The sequence below is a fragment of the Centruroides vittatus genome, unplaced genomic scaffold, assembly GCF_030686945.1.
Source record: "Centruroides vittatus isolate TY-2023 unplaced genomic scaffold, ASM3068694v2 contig_891, whole genome shotgun sequence".
In the NCBI taxonomy this organism is placed as follows: domain Eukaryota; kingdom Metazoa; phylum Arthropoda; class Arachnida; order Scorpiones; family Buthidae; genus Centruroides; species Centruroides vittatus.
In genome coordinates this window covers 121,347-143,428 of record NW_027122582.1, presented here as the reverse complement: position 1 = coordinate 143,428, position 22,082 = coordinate 121,347, and the positions used below count along the sequence as shown (strand labels likewise).

The 22,082-nt window shown below is 29.9% G+C and overlaps 1 protein-coding gene across 4 annotated transcripts in view; it reads left to right on the top strand.

Moving 5' to 3' along the window:
* Positions 1-21,866, top strand: part of LOC136983911 (syntaxin-1A-like) — a 37,697-nt gene extending 15,831 nt beyond the window's left edge. For 3 of the 4 annotated variants that reach the window (XM_067280803.1, XM_067280800.1, XM_067280804.1), the window contains 8 exons: positions 14,553-14,652; positions 14,727-14,801; positions 14,880-14,953; positions 15,047-15,155; positions 15,290-15,363; positions 15,450-15,587; positions 20,097-20,207; positions 20,412-21,274. In XM_067280803.1, coding sequence (XP_067136904.1) covers positions 14,553-14,652; positions 14,727-14,801; positions 14,880-14,953; positions 15,047-15,155; positions 15,290-15,363; positions 15,450-15,587; positions 20,097-20,207; positions 20,412-20,495 — 765 coding nt within the window. In that variant the 3' untranslated portion in view covers positions 20,496-21,274. Of the gene's footprint in view, positions 1-14,552; positions 14,653-14,726; positions 14,802-14,879; positions 14,954-15,046; positions 15,156-15,289; positions 15,364-15,449; positions 15,588-20,096; positions 20,208-20,411; positions 21,275-21,615 lie in introns of those variants that run through there. The other variant, XM_067280801.1, reaches the window with a different exon arrangement.
* Positions 21,867-22,082: the final 216 nt, after the last annotated feature.

The window sequence follows — 22,082 nt, the reverse complement described above, 5'->3', positions numbered from 1 at the left end:
TATACTTAATAGAATATGTTATGCTCATTTAAAACACTCGTTACTATTTAGTAGCGAGTGTTTTAAATGTGGTTTTTTCACCTAACACTCTTAGTTTTATAATGTCCGATTTAATTTCCACAATAACAGTGCAACACTTCTTGCATTTATCTCCACTTAAATTTATTATTATGTTTTGGATGCATTTTTGAAGCACTAATTGTAAGTTTATAAAAATTGTAAAGAACAGTGAAAAACGTTACTCCAATATTGCCAATGAGCAGGGATAGAATGTCAGAAGTTGCACAAAAATGAAAAATGACGATACACAATAGAAATTGGTCTACGTTAGTTATTCATTAAAATTTTATTACCGGCTGAAGACCGACTTCAACGCACTCCACTAGCAGCAAGAGAAGTTCAGAATCTGCACAGAATTTAAATTTTAGACATATGGTCAAATTGTTTGTAAGTCTGAAAGTTTAAGTTGAACATTTGTAAGTAGGGAGTGCCTGTATAATCTAACTTTATCAATTGAAGCTGAATTTTTAAAAATTTTAATCTTAAATAAATTAATTTTTAATGAATTTTTAAATTGTAATAACAAAATTTATAGCGATAAATTAATCATAAAAATATTCAATTAGCACCATAAAAATCAAGTAATGAAAAATTAATCAATAATTCATAAATTAATAAATTATTTTTATTTGGTATAACCATGTTTATACAAATTGGATATTGATGAGTTTTGTAATTGTAACTTTTGGTGTAATGTATGTATGTGATTTTCATCTCTTTTCAGAATTTGGACAAAAATAACTTCAAATTGGCAGTTTTTGTGCTGGTTCTGGTTGTAATTTGGATCTGAATGTTTCATTAGTATAATTGGAAATGCGCTTTTCAGAATGCTGAAAATGTCACGTGTACAAACTCATTCATTGAATGGTTTTGTTAAATGAGTTAATACTACGTGACATTTTCAACATGTTTATGTTGCCGTTTATATAAGTTTAGTTGGGTTGCAATTTGAAAAAATTGTAGACTTATAAATTCCCACTGTCGTCTATCTTTCTTTCTTTCTTTCTTTAATCTTGAGAACGGTTAGATAGATGAAATACGAGACCAGGAAACCTCAGGGACAGGCTGCCCTGATTAACTATATATGAACTTTAGTATGCATTGGAAGTTACGTTATTTCAATTTAAAATTTTCTCCTGAAAGGTGTTAGATGACTGGTATGACTCTGTTGTTAAAGGAAAAGTATGATGTACAGGGGTAAGACAGTACTAATTTGAGGTGGAGAGCATATATTTTAAATGAAATAAATTAAATACATGATAAAAAAAATTGTAGCCTGGCATTGTGATGATGCCACAATAAATAATTGCTCATAGTGTACTTAGTTTCAAGTTAAGACTGACTCATATCCTGTTCATCCTACTTTTCTGGTTTCTGTAAAATTATTCAATTATATAACATTATTATTATTAACAATAGATAGTAACATATTAAATTTTTTAAATTAAAAAAAATTCATTTATTAAAAAGTTTTGTCTTTATAATATAAAAACTTTGTGAAAATTAAAATAAACTTGGTTTCATTTAATGTAATTGAAGATTAATTAAACATCTTTTGCTGAATTATGTGGTATTGAAATAGTATTTCACTGATCAGATAAGATTATTTGAAATTTCTAGTTTAGTTCCTGATAGATATCTTGTACAAATAATGTTAAATTTATTTGACGTGTGATCCTACACTGACTTGTATTCATATTAATAATTTTTCTTAAATGTCAGATATTTACAGGAATAAAAAGAATTTCTTGAATTTTTATTGAGTAAAATTTTTAAGATTATTATTTTTTTTAATAGCTTTATTTAAATTTTAAAAACTATGAATAAATGTTATTGTTCGATTCTAAGAGACATGATTTTGAAATAATAAAACTAATTTTAAGATTCTAAGTAACAAGTTAGTAAAAAATGAATAAAAGTACAATGAAATAGGGATAATGTTTCTGTTTCTAAGCTTTGTTTCTATTTATTTTACATTTATAATTACTTTTGTTTTAATGCTATTTTAATGTTATCTTGATGACATTTTAAAAGTTAATGAACTTGTAATTAAAACTTTTTCATAAAGCAAAGTCCACTTGAGCTGATGTAACCATTTAGGAGTAATGCTAAAGTATGTTATTGGAGTATAATACTCTATGTAATTTATTTCCAATAACTGTTGATTGTTGTTTTGGAGTAAACAAAAGGTGCCCCTGACTGTAAGGTGAACTTTTGTTTTGGACATTTAAAATGAATTAGAAATGAGGAAATACAGCATATACACATTATAATTTCTCGCAGAAAACTTGTAAGTTATCTGCATGAAATTATGGTATATTCTATGTTTAAAAGTCAATTTGGAAACATATTGGAGTTCTAAATGAGATTATAAATGCATTCATGATTTTATTCAACTCTTTTCCTTTGTGTAATCTTACCAAGATCGTCTTTGGAAAACATGTTCTTTTCATACTATAGACTTATTTGTCTACCATCATGATTTTATCTGAAACCATCAAAAATACATAAATGTGTATCTCACTTTTAGTTCTTGTTTTTGACTGAGCTATCCACACTTTAGTAGAATTGACAACATTGAGCAACATTGATTAATTTTTTATAGGAAAGATTAAGTTTTAACCTAGTAGAGCAGTTAACTGAAATACAGATGATTGAACTTGTAGCTTGAAAACTGACAAGTTTTTGGTAATTCCTGTATATAATGGCTCTTAGGCAACTGTCTAGAAATTGCCAATTGTATAACTGCACACAACCTCATATTTTTATAAAAAAATAAAGTTTAAATAGCTATAAGAAACAGTTTCATTAAATGTAATGTACGGTACTGTACATTCTGTTTCTGTCATTACTGACATTGATTACTATTTATAGTCACCTTAGCATGAAAATATCTCTCAGTATGATATTTTTGTTGTTATAAACAAATTTTTTTTCCTAAAATATTTTTAATCATCCCTCAATTATTTTCCACTCTTAAGTTTTGGATCTATTTATCATCACTTAAATAGCAAAAGTAGTTGTTTTGATCAATTATTATTTTTTCAGTTTTTATTATGACATTAATATTATCAATAGAAGTTTTAATGAATGATATACATCTGTTATACATAACTGCTCATTTTTTAATAATCAATTATTTATTGTGACATCATCACAATGTTGAGCATCAAGTTATAATCATGTTTTTAATAATTTTTTAATTTAAAATATATGCTCTCCATCTCAAATTAATAGTGCTTTTTTTCTTGTACATCATAGTTTTCTGTTAGCAATAGTCTGTGCCAGTCATCTAACTCCTTTCAGGAAAAATTTTATTAATTGAAATAACGTGACTTCTGGTTCATACTGGAAGTTCGTACGTAGTTAATCGGGCCTCCTGTCCCTAACCTTTTTATATCTGGTCTTGGCTTTCATCTATCTAACTTTATTCTCAAGATTAAGGACAGACAATGGACGACAGTGGAAATTTATAGATCTACAATTTTTTCATATTGCAGCTCAATAAACAATTTCTTTCAATAAGAGATTCTTTTGTAATGATGCATCTTTTAAAATACAAAAATATTTTAACTTACTTTGTATTGAAATGTTAAACAAAATGCCTGCTGTTTCAGCATAGCTGTAAAATATACCCATGATCTCATCGATTATTTTCTCATCTCACATCTATTATTTTCTTTAATTCCATTGCTTGATTTCTCATAAATGTTTCAATTAATAAATTTAGACTCAATCTGACATACAAAGTTTAAAATATCCTAATGTAATTTGAAGTATAATTAATATATTTCATTGGCAAGAGATGTCATCTATGTATATATAAATGAGGATGTATGTTTGTTTGTTTGCTATGCACACTTTAGCCATTTGACCAATTGCAACAAAACTTGGCAGTTACATTTAAATACTACTGACTTAGATGACGTACTGTTATACATCCCACCCTAAATTATTGATTGGATTTCTATATGTTGATTAATTTCTGTGTATATTTGACTGCTGGCTTTACATGTAGTGCCATTTATTGGAAACATTTAACAAAATAATTAAGTAAGTATAATTCTTATGAAAAAGGACATAATTTAAAAAAATATATATATTATATTCACTGAATTACTGCAACAATGATATAGTACGAAATATATGCACCATTATGCCATTACTTCAACAGGTATCACATAACTTTTGCCTGCATGGAGTGTAGTAGTGTTTTGCCCCTGTGCATTATTCTTTTCCTGATAGCACTAGTCATGCTGGCTATGTATCTAACTTCGTTCAGGGAAAAATTTTTGAATTGAAATAACGTGACTTGCAGTACAAATTGGAAGTTTACATATAGTTAATCTGGTCTTCTTTCTCTTATGATTTCCATGTCTGGTCTCGTCTTTCATCTATCTAACTGTTCTCGAGATTAAGGAAGGACAGAGACAGACGGATGACGGTGGAAATTTATAGGTCTACAATTTTTTCAAATTGCAGCCCAAGAAGTACCCTCCAATTATAAAGTGGATAAAACCACTGAACTCCTGTAGTTGATTGATTGTTTATATAAGCATTACTTTGAGATTTTTTAAATTTAATTTTAATTGGGCTGCAATTTGAAAAAGTTGTAGACCTATAAATTCCTACTGTCGTCCATCCACCTTTTCTTAATCTGAAGAACAGAGTTAGATAGATGAAAGACAAGATCAGACATGGAAATCTTAGGGGCAGGTGACCCCAACTAACTTGACACAAACTTCCGATGCAAATTGGAAGTCAAGTTATTTTGGTTTAAAAATTTTCTCCTGAAAGGAGTTAGATAGATGGCCAGCACGGCTCAATTGCTAAAGGAAAAGTCTGATGTACAGGGGCATGACGCTGCTAATTTGAAGGTGGAGGGCATATATTTTAAATTAAAAAAATTAAAAATATGATTTAAAATGGCAGTCTAGCATTGTGACAATGTCAATAAAATAATTGTTCGTTTCTTATAAGTTTACACATACAGGATGGTTCAAAAGTCCGACATATTTTTTTTAAAGAACAGTTAAAACTAGTTCGGAAAGCTGCTCATCGTTCAGTTGCTTCCAGCAAAGTAAATAGATCATAAAATGACTGTTTAAAACAAGTTTTAATAATTTTAAAATATATCTTGGTTGAATGACTTTTGGACAATATCGTGTATTGATTTGAATTTTTATTACGTGAAGGCACAACTTATAGAATTACAAAAGTCCATTTGCAAGAGATTTTTTTAAGTTGAAGTCATTTGATTAATCATCTAAATTTAATCACATCCTCTCCCTTTATTCTGTACATTCTTAGAAATGTTCTTAGTCTAACCCACTTAGATTAAATACATTTTAAATGAGTAATTTGTAAAATAATTTATAAAACCAATTACTTGAATAAACTTTTTAAATGACTAATTTGTAAAGTCATTTAGTAAAACAATTTTTAAAAGCTTTTAAAAAATAAACTTAAGTTAATTATCCTTTCCATTTCCTTGTTTATCCTCTATAAGGAAGCAGAAAAAACTGTTTGTCACTTAATTTCGATTAGTGTTTTAATCGGTACTTCTCTATGTAAGGAATAGATTTATAAATTGAATCAATTCAAAGCAATATTTTATATTAAATTAAACTTTTAGATAATACCAAATTTTATAGATTTTTTTTTTTAAGTTTAAAAATCATTTATCAAGAAATTTGGCTTGGAGATATAGCATTAGCTCTACATCAAATTTTATTAATTAATTTTCTACTCAAAAATAATTATAAAAATTTAGTAAAAGTTGGGTTCTTTAAAGAAACTTTGTGAATTTACCAATGTAAAAGTTGCAGAAATTGAAGCTTTTACTTTTTCTCTGTAGAAAATGTTTTTGCATATTTCACTATTACTACTCTAAAGTAGGGTCATCATTTTAACAATGTATTGTCTACTTTATCTGCAACACCTGCATTACACAGACTTAGTATCCTACCGATGTTTGTTTTCCAAATCGAGAACATTAAATATCTTTCTCGGTCGAAGGTTTTCTCGGTAAGAGATAAATCCGATTTTAAGTGATGGTATGGTATTGTAATGGAATTAGGAATTTTGTAATATGATTGTAAATCTGGAACATTTTTAAAACCCATTTTGCAATGCAATCATTATAAATGTATTGTAGATTTGTAATTGTAGATTACAAATCTACAATACATTGAACTACATTGTAGATTTACTGTAGATTAATACTTTTTTATACATCTTTGTACAATATTTTCAAGTATTTTAAGCATAATGATAATTAAAAATTCTTTATTAAAGAATAATTTCTTTTGCTATATAGTTGTTGCAAGTTTGAGAATATTGTGATCAGAAAAGAATCATACTCTGAATGTTTCTTAAAAATATATGAAGGAAAATGCACAAAACTGCTTAATTTAGACTAGTGTTGGTGCACCTTTTGAAAGGATGATGATTGTATAAATTTTATATATACAATAAAGTGATATTTGCTCTCTTCTGAATTATCTTTTCAAAGCTAACCTCCGACTTTTGAATTAAGCCTAAGGTTAGATTATTGTGAAAATATCCACATGCTCACTATTCAAAATTGAACTATAAATGTTAGATGTTTTAGTACATTAACTGTGTTACATTTATATATCAAAGTGGTTTGATTGAGAAGGAATTGCACACGCATCTTCTGAATCTGTGTCAAATGCATTAATCAAATTGCTACCGGATGTATTTACTCTCTTCTGTTGTAACAACATAAAGTAGTTTAATTTAATAATACGAATTGGAAGAAGGAAGCTTAGCTTTTGTTCAGAATTGAAAACTTTACCATGCTGCTCCTCAAATATCCAGAAAGTGATTGTGTCTACTCATTTTTTCTGTACAAATTAATGCAATCTATCTCTTCCAATTTATATTTTGTAATTTCAAAATGGAGATTCCCCCCCTTTAATATATAATATTTTTTATGATATAGATGTATTTAAATTTAAACTTTAATATTGATATAGTAGAAACATGATGTTTATTCATATAATTAACCAGTTTTAATTGAAAATTTATTCAGTTAATAATTAAATTTTGAAAAATTAAGTTAAAATTTGTGGAGAATGCTAGAAATTAGTGAATTTCTTGAAATCTCTACATGATTTGTTTAATTAAGTATTGATGGTGAGAAAAGCATTGGCTAAAGAAAGAGAAGAGTCTTTGAATTTTTTTTAGTTTCTTTAAAGGAATTTAAGGTTTGTGTTTTTTTAAAAGTGGGATTAAATAATACAATAGAAACTGTAAATACTAGTTAGGCCATATGGTCAAGGCAGTAAAAGCAAGAGTTTTAGGGATCTCAAGTTGGCTCATAAATTTTCCTGGATAGGTTGGCCCTAGATTGTTGGTTGACCCGTCCAATTAATCCACCTACTATCTAAATATACAGTAAGAAATACTTAGCATGAGAAAAAATAGCTGATGAGAATTGTATAAAAGAAATTATCAAGAACTGGTGATAATAATAATAATAGAATAAGAGATATATATTTATCTTTTGTTTGAAAAATAAGTAAAGTGAATATTGTATAAGAGAAAAAGTAATTGAGTGCTGTAGAAAACTCATTCTTTTTCTTCGTTAAAAACTTGCACTTTGTAATAAAAAGAATGCAATTTAAATTGAGTAATCAAAAATGTCTGAAATGGGCTTTTTTTTTTCATTTTAAAGAAACTTTTATATCTTCAAGCCAATGCACTTAATTTACTTGTTTTAATTTTTTTACCTATATCTATATATATAATCGAGACGAGTTGATGATGATGATGATGATAATGATAATCAGTGCAGAGCCCAAACGGTTAAGAGTTGAAAGTTGAAATTTGGTACACAGGGCACGTCCCAAGAACGCACACTAAGAAGGGGTTTTTCGAAATTCCTCCCCACGGGGGAGAGGGACAGGATTAAATCTTAAGACTTCCATCAACAATGGAAGTGTGAAGAATGGAGGTGTCACGTAACAATGGAAATGTTAAGAGCCCAAACGGTTAAGAGTTGAAAGTTGAAATTTGGTACATAGTTAGGGTACGTCACGAGAACGCACACTAGTTCGGTTTTTCTCGACTTTTCTTCTTTAGAACATTCGATGAAAATCGAACGATATAATCAGAACACGTCGTGAAAATCGAACAATATTAGAACATCGATTTTCAAATTCGATCTTTCTTTAGAAATACTTAGTTTGTTGATGAAATTACTCTCTTTCTTTTGTGACTATAACGTAATAATCTTAATCTTCGCTATCGTTACTTTTGCCCGAGCAACGCCGGGCCTACCTGCTAGTATATATATATGTGCATATATATTTTTTAAATCGATCATGATTTAAAAAGTTTCACTCTCCTGAAAATAATCGAATTGTTCATAAACCAGTCTTACTATGGGTAAATAATTTAAATGTATGCTTATTTAAATATACAATAAACATGTATGGTACAGGACCGAATATTTTTTCCGTTTTATTAAGGTTCCCTTTTGGACAGGTTTTACTGTGTGGGATTTTTGTGGGAATGTTTTAAAGATATTTGTTAATATTCCACTGATTAAATAATAATAATAATAATTAAATCCTGTTCTATTTTCTGTGCCTTTCGTGAAGCGTTTTCTAATTATTCAATTAAAAAAAAACACCAAAAATTAATCTGCAGGCAGTTTAAACAGTTGGAAATTTGAAGAGATTTTGTGTAGAAACTTTTATATTTGTGAATTTTTGAGTTTCTCGGTATTTTTTTTTTCTTTTTGGAAAAAAATTATTACTTTTATTAGTTTAGTTTATCGCTTTATCATGTTCGATTTCATGACTTACCTCTCCTAATGGTACGTAAAGGTACGTTCAAACCGATCGATCGCGATATCGATCGTTGCAAATGCACTTTTACATGTCGAACGTTTGTCTAAAAGGTGGACAAATGTGTAGATATATATATATATATATATATATATTTTTATAATGTAATTTCAACTTCAACACGAATTTCTCATGCTTAGCTTTCATAAGAACTAATCGTTTTACCAAAAAATAGTATTATTTATTTATAGAAAAATTATTAAATTTTAAAGTAGTTTGTGAAAAATATATCAAAAATATTCTAATGTTTACGATGTTAGAAAGTTTTTTTTTTAAATATATATTTATGATGATGATATTACTTCCGAGCCATTTATTTTTATTAATCACTTCGCTTTCCTTTTTTAATCTTGCAAAAAACTGTTTTAAAAAAACATAATTAATTACTCCGTTAATGCGAAGATTATACACAAAAGTCACGCTTCTGTAATTTCGAATCGTTCGAGTTTTGTTGGAGAGTCGTCAGTAAGTGTTCACAGCATTCTAGCAGCACACAAACCAAAAAATCAATACGCGCACCGAGTCGTGTATACGAGAGTTCATTCGTTTAGTAACATTGAAAATGTTCACTCAGCTGAGAATTGCAAATGATTATTTTCCTTTTTCTCCCCTTCAGTTCTCATCTCGAAAGTGGAATTTCGCCAGGGAAAATTGAACATGTTTCATTCTACAGCGGAGTGCTGAATAATTGCTTATTTATCTATTTAATTAGCGTAATTTCTATGCAACTCGCGTAAAATTTTATTAAATTATTACGAAGCGAACTCGCGCGACGTTCTGCAGGGACGACACGTGACGGGAGTGCCCTTTTTCGTGTCCACAACTTCCGCTTCCGGTAGAGAAGTGTTTACGAGTATAGAGCCAAATCAGTCTTCCTTTTACTAAGCTGGCTTTCAGTCGAGCCGAAGGAAATGATCTGTTTGTTTGTCTGCCCGTAGAAGGGAAGGATCATTTCGTGAACGTTTATCGTTACGTTCCTGTATCGATTTTTTACGTGTGTCATTACACGTAAAGGTAAAAAAGTCACGGGGATTCTGCCGAAAGGAATTCCGATTACTCATTTTTCGGACGAAAAAAAAAAATCACTAAACGGCACGAAATTATTACAGGAAAACATCGACTTTTATACGGGATGATTCTAGTTTCTAGATAAAACTTTAATTTTTGTTAATTACTTTATACAAATATTTATTTTAAAATGTATATGCGAGTACATCTACAGAAAAGTGCTTATCACCGCATTACAAATGTCCCTCCGAATATATATGCTAGAGATTGCCGCGTGTCTGTCCGTAACGGTGTTGTTCGAACTTCCGGCCGAAGATTGCCACCCGTTACTGAAATTCTCTTTGTTTCTTATCGCGTAAAAAAGGGGATTTAACTCGATTTTTCACGCGAAACGTCCCACGTGCGGCTACGTTTAGCAGGTACACACTAACAAATATGAAAGTGCTGAATCGAATGATAATTTTTCTTTTGTGTTTGACGTACAGAAACACGAACGTACAGTACTTTCGCAATATTGACTCAGCTTGGAACAGGTTAAAATGGCATTAGCCAGTTTCACCGACAATTGTTGTAATATGGACTCATAGGAAATTCTCGGAAGTCGACGTTGTGTTTTTTTTTTTTTTTTAGTTCTTTTATTATCGGCCGACAAATTTCCGTAAATTTTCGGGAAGTGACGTCAGCGGACAAGTTTAAAAATATATTTTTAATATTAATTAATATAGTTTAATTTTCGAATTTTTAAACGGCGTAATTGACGAATTATTCCTATTGGCTCAGATTTTTTCCGTTTTTTTTTTAAATTTTGAATGACGTAATTTAAAAACAAGTGTCCTATTGGTTTATATTTTTTTAAAATTCTATAAATTACGCAACGTAAAATTTAAAGTTTAGGCGTATTTCCGTCTTTAAGTTAAATTGTTCCTATTGGATCTTTTTCGATGCTCGTGATTTATAAGACCATCTCCTATTGGTCGGATTTTTCTACTCTTAAAATTCAAATTTATAAAATACAACACGTCATTGGCCTATTATTTTTTAGTTTTTTTTTCCCGTCGCTAACGCTCTTAATTGTCACAAAAAGTCACCCGCCCTACAAAGGATATTTACGGAAGTGACGACATTAACTTAATTATATTGTTTCGCCTGGATCCGCTGTATACGCTTCTCTTACAACTTCCGGTTTCGATATCGTGCGGTATCGCGTGCCCGTGACGTAATGGCGTGTCGGTTGGATGCGAAATCCGACCGCACTGCAGCAGGCTCGGCCGCGACACGTGACGTTTAGCACCCCTTCTGCATGCGAGGTCGCGCAACCGATATTCTTGGGGGGGAGAATATACTCGAGTGCTGCCTTTTTAATATACAAAAATGTATTATTTTATACGCTGTAACGAAGGCGTACAGGATGTCCAAATTGTCATTTGCCTCCTAACACGTTGCTATGGCAATCTTAACCGTTGCAGCGTGGAATAAACGGAATTCATCTCATTTAATATTGCTTTTGTTCTTACGAAGCGCTTACGGACAGGAAATAATGCTTTTTATATATAGAAATGGTATATTAATTTAAGAAAATGCGAATAACATTTCGTCTTTCCGCTTATTACTTGTCGAAAATGTAACAATAAAGCTAGAAAATGCAATATTTGTTGGATGTTTACGCCCCGCAAATTCCAGGAAAAATCAATAGTAGACTTTGACCAGTTGCGGGCTTTATTTATTGTGAAAAATTCAATAATGTATTAATTGTTGACTCTAGTTATGGATAGAGGTAATGTATAAATCCTATCTGTAATTAGTTAACTGATATATGCATAATGCACCCGTATACGACATGCTCCTGTCCTCTAATGTTGCATAAGTATAGTTTCGTTAAGCATCCGTGCATCCGGATGTGGAATCGATGCACTACCGCAATGCATTTCGTAGTAGTTAAGTGCGTGACAAAATGCATCCGGTGTTTGACAAATACGTGCCAATTTCTTGTGGTAATTTGGCCGTTCTGGTCTGCGAACTTAAAAATCTGGCCAGATTTTCTTTTGCGTATATGTAAGCAAATATTACCAGACTAATTGTAGTCTAGCAACAGTTTGCTTAAGTATATTAATGGCAAATTTGGCCGGCTGCTCTAGAGTACTTGTAGTTCTCTGCTTACGTCTTCCCGTTTTCGACCGGCCGTTTGGGTCGCTTACTGTTAGTCGGTTACTCTTGTGGAGTGATAACGGCATTAATCTACTCTTGCTGCTCGGTAGAGCTGCCGGCCAAATTCAACATAAGTATACTTAAGTACATATAATATATTAAGTGCAAGGAATCTCGGTATGTCTGTGCAATTTAAGTATCCAAAAGTAGATTTTCAGAAATCCGATTACTGTGAAACTTTTGTAAGCTTTTATCGAGCAGCTTAAAAATTAGGGTAAATTTTATATGGATTGAGACAATGGTTTGAGAATTTAAAATGAATGTTTAGTTTAATGTATTATTATAGTAAGATACTTAAAAAGTTTGACTTTGATGCACACACTGGACTACTCGGTGCATCATCTAATTCAAATTATTTGAAAGATTTACATGTTGGCTATTTTTTTTGTCACTTTAAACTTTTTAATAGTTATATATTGTGTTGTTAAATAAAATAACTTGTTTAAATATGGAGACATTTTTACATTATGAAAATCAATATCAATATTGTAACATTACGTTAAATTGTATTCTGATGTCTCATCTTTTTAATATAATATGAAAATTGTATAACATTTTCTCACTGGTTATTGTAGGCATTTGCACGATATTTAAAGTTAAACGTATTTAATAATTGATAAAAGAAGTGTACATTTTGCATTGAAATTTAATATGATTGACTCTTCCATTAAGTCAAGTCTTTTACTAAGTTTAATCTTTTCTTTTCAATGTGACTCCTGTAAATTCAATGTATTTTGTGTGTGTAGAAGTCAGAATGATTTTGAAGACATGTTTTGAGAACTCTGTGTAGAATTCCAATGAATTTCTTTCATTTTTAATTATTTTTTTTCAGACAACAGAGCACATTAAGACAAATTCAAACCAGAAATAAACATTTAATTATGTTTACTTGCAGATACATATAAAATAACTTGACGTGTTGGTGCCTCAAGCCAAAATACAAAAGATGTAAAGGCTAAGGGCATTTTCTGCCTTCATTCTTAAACTCGCATTGGTTAGTTAAATCTTATAACTAGCCCCTCTTTTTAAACAGTTAAAGGGTTTTTTAAAGGTTGTATCATAAGTGAAATAATTTGTTTTCAAGGCAATCGAGCAAAGTGAAGATATTGTTGAGGGCAAAACAATGAATTGTTTGTCAAATTTATATAATAAAACAAACAAAAATATAATGTATTTATATGTAATTGTATTGTAATATTTATGATCTCACTAATGTAATGGTAATTTTCATAAATAGAAATTTTGTTAACTCAAATTATTGTCTCTATTCGAAGTAGAGGGGAAGAAGAGAACGGTATATAATTTTCACAAACCTTAAATTGCTCGGCTTGTGTCTTCTTTTATTTGATCGATAGTTCTTTGGTTATTAAGTATTTCTTTATGCGTAAAGATTTATGCTTATAAGTAAAGTTCTGTAATAGTACTGTGTATTTTCAATGTGTCTGGAGCATATTCTCTGTTGATTATTTTTAAGCTACATTAAAAGTAATTTAATTATCATTGAAATTTGATGCAAAGATTGATAGTTCTTTTGCTTAATTCATAATTAATTTCTAAATTTATTAATCTTTAAACACGATGACAATAAAACTAGCTCATCGTTAGGTGAAAGCTTGATTATTAACGAAAGGAGAGCTCTCTCAGAGACGACTTTGACATTAATGCAACAGTTAATGCCTCTGAAACCACTTATCCAATTTAAATCATTTTTTGCATACATGTAGAATCCATCTCAATCTAAATTGTGACGCAAACAGCATTTTAAAATTTGGCTCGTGACCAGATATATACAATGCCAAATTTCACAATGTTAATTCTGTGGGCAAATGGAACAAGGTGTCTAGCCCATAAAAGTGAACTTGGCACATAATTAAGTAATCTTAATGCAACCTGACAATTATCCAACAGTTTGTTTTGGTTTTATTCTGTTTGTAGACAATTAAATGAAATGTACATAAAATTTTATTATAGTATATAATTTACACTTTATTCACATACTTTATTGTCAGTTTTAAGACAGATTTATACTTTTGTGTGTTGTATTCAACAGCATTCCAGCAAAAAATATAATTCTAAGTTTTTAATGAATATCACTTTCACATTTCAGGATAGTTTTCAGATACTTAATACATGTTCTAGTGCTGAGTTTGCTCTCAATTAAGATGAGTCTGCAGAAAAGTTTTTGAATAATTTTAAGCTAATTTTCAACCTAAATGACCTTCATTTTTTTTTTTAATAAAGTATTAAAAATACTCAATTATCTGATATTTAAATTACTTTCATACAATTAATTATGCTGTTTTTCTAATGTAATTAAGAAGTTTTGCTATTAAAATACTTAAATTATTTACAAAATTTAAGTTTATAAGATAATTATCATATGTTTTCTTCTGTTTTTAGGTGGAAGAAATTAGAGAAAATATCGATAAAATACAGACAAATGTGGAAGAAGTTAAGAAAAAGCATAGTGCAATTCTTTCGGCACCGCAAACGGATGAAAGTACGTGTTGTAAATATTCTTAAATTTATTTAATTGTTACTTCATCTCTAATATTTTCTAAATAATTAATTTAGAAATTAAACAAGAATTAGAAGATTTAATGGCAAACATTAAAAAGACCGCTAATAAAGTTCGGGCCAAGTTAAAAGGTACTTAAACTGATTTCTTACGTAAAATTTTGTGCTTTGAATTTTAATTATTATTATTTTTAAACTTAATTTCTTCAGTTATGGAACAAAATATCGAACAGTTGGAGCAGACGAGTATGATGTCGGCAGATTTCAGGATTCGCAAGACCCAAGTATGGTTTATAAATTGTAAATATCACTTTATAGAAATAAGAGTGTCATAGTCTTAGAATTAATCAGGTTTGGTATGAAATTTTTAATTGCAGCATTCCATGTTGTCACAAAAATTTGTTGAAGTCATGACTGATTATAATAAAACCCAAACTGATTACAGAGAAAGATGCAAGGCTCGAATACAGAGGCAATTGGAAATAAGTAAGAGAACTTTGTTAAATTTGATGATATTTTGATTTTATTATGCTAACTTAAATTATTTACTTATTATTTACTTAAATTTATTAAATTTGTGAGATTAACATCAATAAGATGCCATAATTTATATTGTTTAGCTGGTAAAGTTACTACTGATGATGAACTGGAAGATATGCTAGAAAGTGGAAACCCTGCCATTTTTACTCAAGGAGTAATTATGCTAATGTCATTTATACTACATAAGAATTCGTTAAATATTGTATAAGTACAATTATTGAATGGAAAATGTCTTTACAGATAATCATGGAAACTCAACAAGCAAAGCAAACTCTTGCTGATATCGAAGCACGCCATGCAGACATTATTAAATTAGAAAACAGTATAAGAGAACTTCATGATATGTTTATGGATATGGCAATGCTTGTTGAAAGTCAGGTTTGTAGTTTTGAATGTTAAATTTAATACTTTTAAGCTTATTGCAATTACAGATTCAAAAGATATTGCTAAAATTTAAGAACATGAAAGCATTTACTATACTTAGATCAGTAGATTTGTCTTCTGCAAATTTTTTTTCACTTAGTCCCAGAAAAATAACTAATTTACAAGAGAAACTCTCACATACTTGACAAATTTAAGATCAACATTAAAGCTGAATTATGCAAAGCATCTGCAAACATGATGGATAGATCATTTTGAACACTTACTGTGATCATACATACGTGGCCTGGTAAGGTAAGGTACAACCGTATAACAACTTATTAACAAATTACATTAAAAATTAAATTAGCCATTTGAAAGTACACAGTCTATGCTATTTTTCTATATAGTCGTCATTCTTTTCTAAATACTTTTCCCAGTGGGAGATTAGAGCAAAAATTCCTTTCAGAAAATGTCTCCATGTAATGATTTGAAAAAATTCATGATTGCTGTTTAACTTCATTTGAGAAGTATAGTTCCATGAAGATAAAAATAAGAAAATATGCTGTCCCTTATCATCCTATTCTCTTACAGTCTCTCTCACAATACTTGTATAATTTAGTAATAAATGCATCTAAACACCAAAAAAATCAGCAAGATATATATATATATTTAACCCAAAATAAATGTTTTCTTCAGTCTTAGATTGTCATCTTCAGGTTAGAAGAAACACAGATAGACATTCATTTCTAGCTGGTTTAAATATATATATATATATATATATATATATGAAGCGTGCAATGCTGTAATGTTGTAAATACCAAAAAAAAACTTTTCAAGAGACACAAAAAATACTTTTTCTAATGAATGAATTTATTTCAATTTTACAGTAAAATGGTAAAAAACTCACTAGGTTACAAATTCTCTGGAATATCAGAATGATGTAAATATAAGTTGTAATGTTCTAAGTGCCAAAAGTCACGTGACTTGCTCTCTGGCACTTTAAACGTTATATCTTTACATAAATTCATCTTCAAAGTACAGACACTTACAGTGCCAATATTGCCACAATATTCTTTTGCAGCAGAAAACATTGCATTTAGAATTCAATTCTTCAATAAAACATATTTAGAGAAATATGACATTTACAACGTCATATATGGCATTACTCGCTTCATATATTATTTGCTGGGTTTTTGTGTTTAAGTGCATTTAGTACTTCTCTTACGGTGCATATGTATAAAGTATGGAGGTCACATAAACTACACTAAACACACAATCCTACTTCCCTGTTATTTATCAAACTCAAATTTGAGATATTAAAAATTCTGAAAGGTTTTGTTTAACTAAATAAAAACATTATACCATCCCAATTTTCCCCTTTTAGCATTAAAAAAATATATTACTGAATTTAGAAGAAAAGTTTCTTCATAATAATAGACTAATCTTTGCAGAAACTCAGATTAAATTCGGTTTTTTTTCCCCTCTAATTTCTCTGAAGAATTCTTTCCTAAAGTAATTATCAAAAGCACTGTAAAAAATTCTTAATCTTTCATTTGTACACTTCTCCAATGTGGAAAACTAACTTCTCTCTGGGTTCCAAATTATTTTCAGATAAGATTAATTTTTAACATATTAAGGAATATGCAAGTACACTCATTGATAAGAGAATTATGCTCCAAGGAGAAGGAATTAGAATCAAATGAAACTTTTAGTGCAAATGTAATTATAGTATTAAAAATGTAATGTAATTAATTTATTTCCTATTGGTATATTTTCATACACCAGTTCTTCCATAAGAAATTTTGTAAATTTTTTTTTTCAAAATTATAATTATTGTCCTGGCAGTAAATTTTAATTTTTTTTAGGTGGTAATGATTGTTTACAATACTGTAACAAAAGGACAATTTTTTGTGAAACAACAGTTAAATTTAAAGAAGACTTTAGTATCTTTTAGGACATTTTCTTGTCTAGATACATGCAGCAATACAATTGGACATGGAGGCATACAGACACTATGCTGTCCTGCGAAATTTTTGCCCACAGATGTTTTAATTATCACTCTAGATCTCTTGCACTCCTAGATGGCTAAAGTGGGCATGCATTAAATCTGGTTGCATGTGCTTAATGGGTGATAAATTTGGGTTCTGTGTAGACAAAGAAGTGTGGCAATGCAATAGAGATATTCCTGGGAAACCCTAGCTCTGTGTGGCTGAGCGTTATCTTGCTCAAAAATGGCTGTTTACAGCTCTACCATTAGAGGCAATACATGATAGCAAAGGGGATCTCTTGACTGTATTACTTACTGTCAATGTCCCTCATACCACTATTAGGATGACTCTCACACAAGATGGACAAACTGCCTGTTGAGTGACCCCACAATGTGTCCAACTGTTGAATGGTACACTCAACAATAAAACATAGTATGGATGTAGAGTGAAAGTAGACTGTAGTGTGAAATTAGGGTAGAGGGTCACAGGTGATTCATTCACCTGTGGTTCTCCACATTCTAACGTAGTGGTTGTTTAGTGACAAATCCTGTTTGTTTGGAAATAAAGATGATACACTGGCATTCTGTGTTTCTCTGTCATAGTACAACTACAAACTTCATTTGCAATTGTACTGTGCTAATGGCAAGACATGCAGTAGTCATTGTGCATGTGAATTTGCTCTACTAGTCACCAGCAAATGATACAGAAAGAGATAGGGTTCTTTATTGATGCTTGCTCCTATCTCTAGATGTTGGACAAAGACACTATTGCAGCTGTTTGTGCTTGTCTTCTGGTGATCTGTCTAGGATATCACACGGGGACAAATACACAGAAGCCAGGCTTTGGCTGCTGTGTATTTGTCCCCTTACATATCCAGTGTCCCTGACAAATTCCTCAAAGTTAGGTCAGAATGGCTCAGATAGTTGGTACTTTAGTCATTTTGCTTCTCTCTCTTGATGATAAACCCTTTCTAAACTCCATCTGCTAAGGGTCTGTCTATCTGACTGCATCATATGCCTGGCATTTTTAAAGACCTTAAAACAGTTGATACACTGAAAATTTCTGAACATAGTGAACCTCTGTGAGACTGAAGTAGGGTACTGAAGTAGCAGTTTTAAGGCACTCTGGTGGCATAATCTGGTATGCAGTTGAATCATAATTACAATCATTTACACATGTGACATTTGCATGTATAGCTGTGTGCTGAGTTTTGCAGTAATCTGACCGTTCTATCTAGGTTCATAACTTTTTGTTAATTAATTGATTCTATTGAAACTGTGTTGTAATTTGTGTTATGGTATACTGGTACGATGAAGTGACTTTCAGTCAACACTTGGCTGGTTTTTTCATCTTTTTATTCAGTTAGGAATAAAAAGATAACTGAATAAAAAGATGAAAAACCAGCCAAGTGTTGACTGAAAGTCACTTCATGGTGCCAGTATATCGTTTTTGTTAATTAGTTTATATTAATAAAGATAATCTTTAATACACATATGATGGCCAGATAGACAAAATGGTTAAGGTATGTAAATCTGAGAGATCAGTCTCTTTCACTTAAGTTTTTACAAGGGTCCAGTTCCTTTATTGCCACTTGGCTCCATTGTGGACTTGGCCAAACTTATGATGGCTGGCTAGGGATACGGACACATTCTGCATCCACATCCCCAGCCAATGCTGTATGTAACGAACGATGGCTATCTAATGTTAAATATATCTGGAAGAGGAGATTAGAACAGAGGCTCGGGTGGCAATGCATCTGCACGGAAAACAGCAGTTGCAGTTTGAGTCCTGCTCCGGCTGATTCTTTTCTTCCAAAATTTTCTAAATTATTTAATTATAATTATTAAATCTAATAAGAGATGGTGCTGAATGCTTCCCTCTAGTGACAAATTATTTAGTGATTAATTTAAAGTAATCACGATATAATAGCCCAATATAATCCAGTAGTTGTTAACTTATTACATATATATCTATATAGAATTTAAGATAAATTTTTATTGCAAAAATAAATATTTTGCTAAATGAACACGATTAATATTGATTTATAATGTTTCAATTTGGACAATTTGAGTAATTTGAAAATATTTTTGTTTTATAACTGTTATTTAATTTATCAAACTATCAGTTTATTTATCAAAACTTCCAACACAAGCCACCAAATACTGGTAATTGCATGCAGGTTTGTACCTAACTACATGGACTGGCCACATGGAGATTTATGGATTTCTTCGTGTGCAACATCTAAATAGGGGCAAGAGACATCTCATTGGCAGATCACCCAAGTGTTGCATTGCCACATCTCATCAAACCATTTTCCAATTTAAAAAAAACACCAGAAAAAACTAATTTTATGATACAGTGCTATTCTATATTCAAATCGAGTTGCCATCTGTTGATGAAATGCCTAAAAATTATTTTCAAAAAGCTTCCAATTTTAATAGTCGTATTAAATTTTGTATCATAATTTTCTGCATATTAATATAATTCAATTTGCATGCGTTTCTGAATTTGAAACGAAATATTTTTATCTTTGCAGGGTGAAATGATCGACAGAATTGAATATCACTGCGAACATGCCAGAGATTATGTGGAAAGTGCCAAACAAGATACTAAAAAAGCATTGGTATATCAGAGTAAGGCTCGAAGGGTATGTTTGTTAAGTATTACTTTTATATAAGGGTTGACTTTGTTAATCCAAACACCCAACCAAACAGAACGATTTACACTGTTTTTGTTATTTAGTCATTCATTTTACATTGTTATTTGGTTATGTTTAATTTATGGAATGTTAAGTTTATTTTTTTGTTATTGTTTAGTTGCATTTATTTACTTTGGTTCTGTTTATTTTCAGAAATTGATTATTATTATTATTATAGCGGTTATACTAATCATCATTATTGCACTGATCATAGCCCATGCCGCAGGTGCCATCTAGAAAGATGGGGTTTTTCTCAATGGCCCGTAGTCGGTCACAATAACGGGGAATGTTTAGCATTTGCAGTCCGAAGAATGCCAGAAAAACCGAACTCTTATCGGGTTAACTTTATGAAAACAGAATCCACATGCACACCGTATTTATGTTATATTCAAGACGTTGAATGTACGAAACCACTTTTTTTAGATTTAAACTCTAGGTTCCTAATTATCGTACTTCAATATACGTGTAATTTTAACAGTTTACCTTTATGTTTTTGTTAATATGTTTTATTTCTTACGGGATATAATGTATTTATGCTAGCATTTTGTATTCATAATTGTTTTCTTACTTATTCCAAATTAATTAATTAAAAAAACCTTCCATTTTTTTTAATTTTATATATCATGTTCTGTACTTAAAAACCTTATACATATGTATCTCTTTTTAATTACATATTTTATGCATTACTCCGAGAGAACCAATTTGAAAATTTCTTTGCATTTCAACACGAATCTCTCTCAATTTTGTTTGTTAAATGATTAATTTATAACGTTTATTTTTATTTTGTATATTATTTAAATTGTGTACTTACATTTTTGGTTAGTCTTAAAGACTTAATTTCTGTTCCTTTAAACATAAATTTGGACCCAATTTGTTAAATTGATGTTCATCATGCCTCTACCAAACAATGTTTTTATAATCCGAATTTATGCGTAAATAATGTAAACAATGACTTAGGAATATACATATATCTATACATAATTATATACGTCCAAATAAACTATATAACGATGCAATTTCTGTTTGTATGTTCATTTTAAGTCTTTCTAATGGACTTAATTCCAAATTTCGACAAAATCACAGTTAATTATTCTCCAAATTATATTTTATACGAATATAAATATAAAATTATGTTTTACACTTGATTTATGCACAGTTCCGCACCATAGAAGCAATTATATTTTGAGTTAATTTGATTATGTATCATGTTAATTTATTAAGAATACGGAAATAATACAGGTAAAATTTTTGAAAATAACGTTTAATTTAATTAAATTAAAAAAAAAATCTGTTAATCTGTTATATTTAAGAAATATAAATAAAATTATTCATGTACTGTTTTTTTTTTTCCTTGCAGAAAAAGATCATTATCATGATCTGTGTGGTTATCCTTATAATCGTATTGGTGTCGACATTAGGAGGAGTGTTAGGAAGTTAAATTAGGAGGAACTATTTTCTGGGTTTGGCAATCTCATAACATTCAATTATATTTTTCTTCTACTTTTTTTAACACTTTGTGTAATTTGTTTATGCATTTGTACCGTCTATAACGTCTACCTTCGTTTATTCTTTCTATAAATCCTCTTACACGATACTTCGGAAGGAAATTAATTAAAAAACAATTTTAAGAAAAATTAAAGTCGGAAATTAAGATATTTTAATAGAAAAATTTATATTTTCCCTCTTGGAAGATTTTAACAAAATTTTTATATAAAAATACTTTAAAAAATTGACAGTGATCAGAGATTTAAACGTAGCGTATAAACTATTTTTCTGATTGTTAACGTGCAGAAATTTTTAAATAATGTTTTATATCTCTAAATT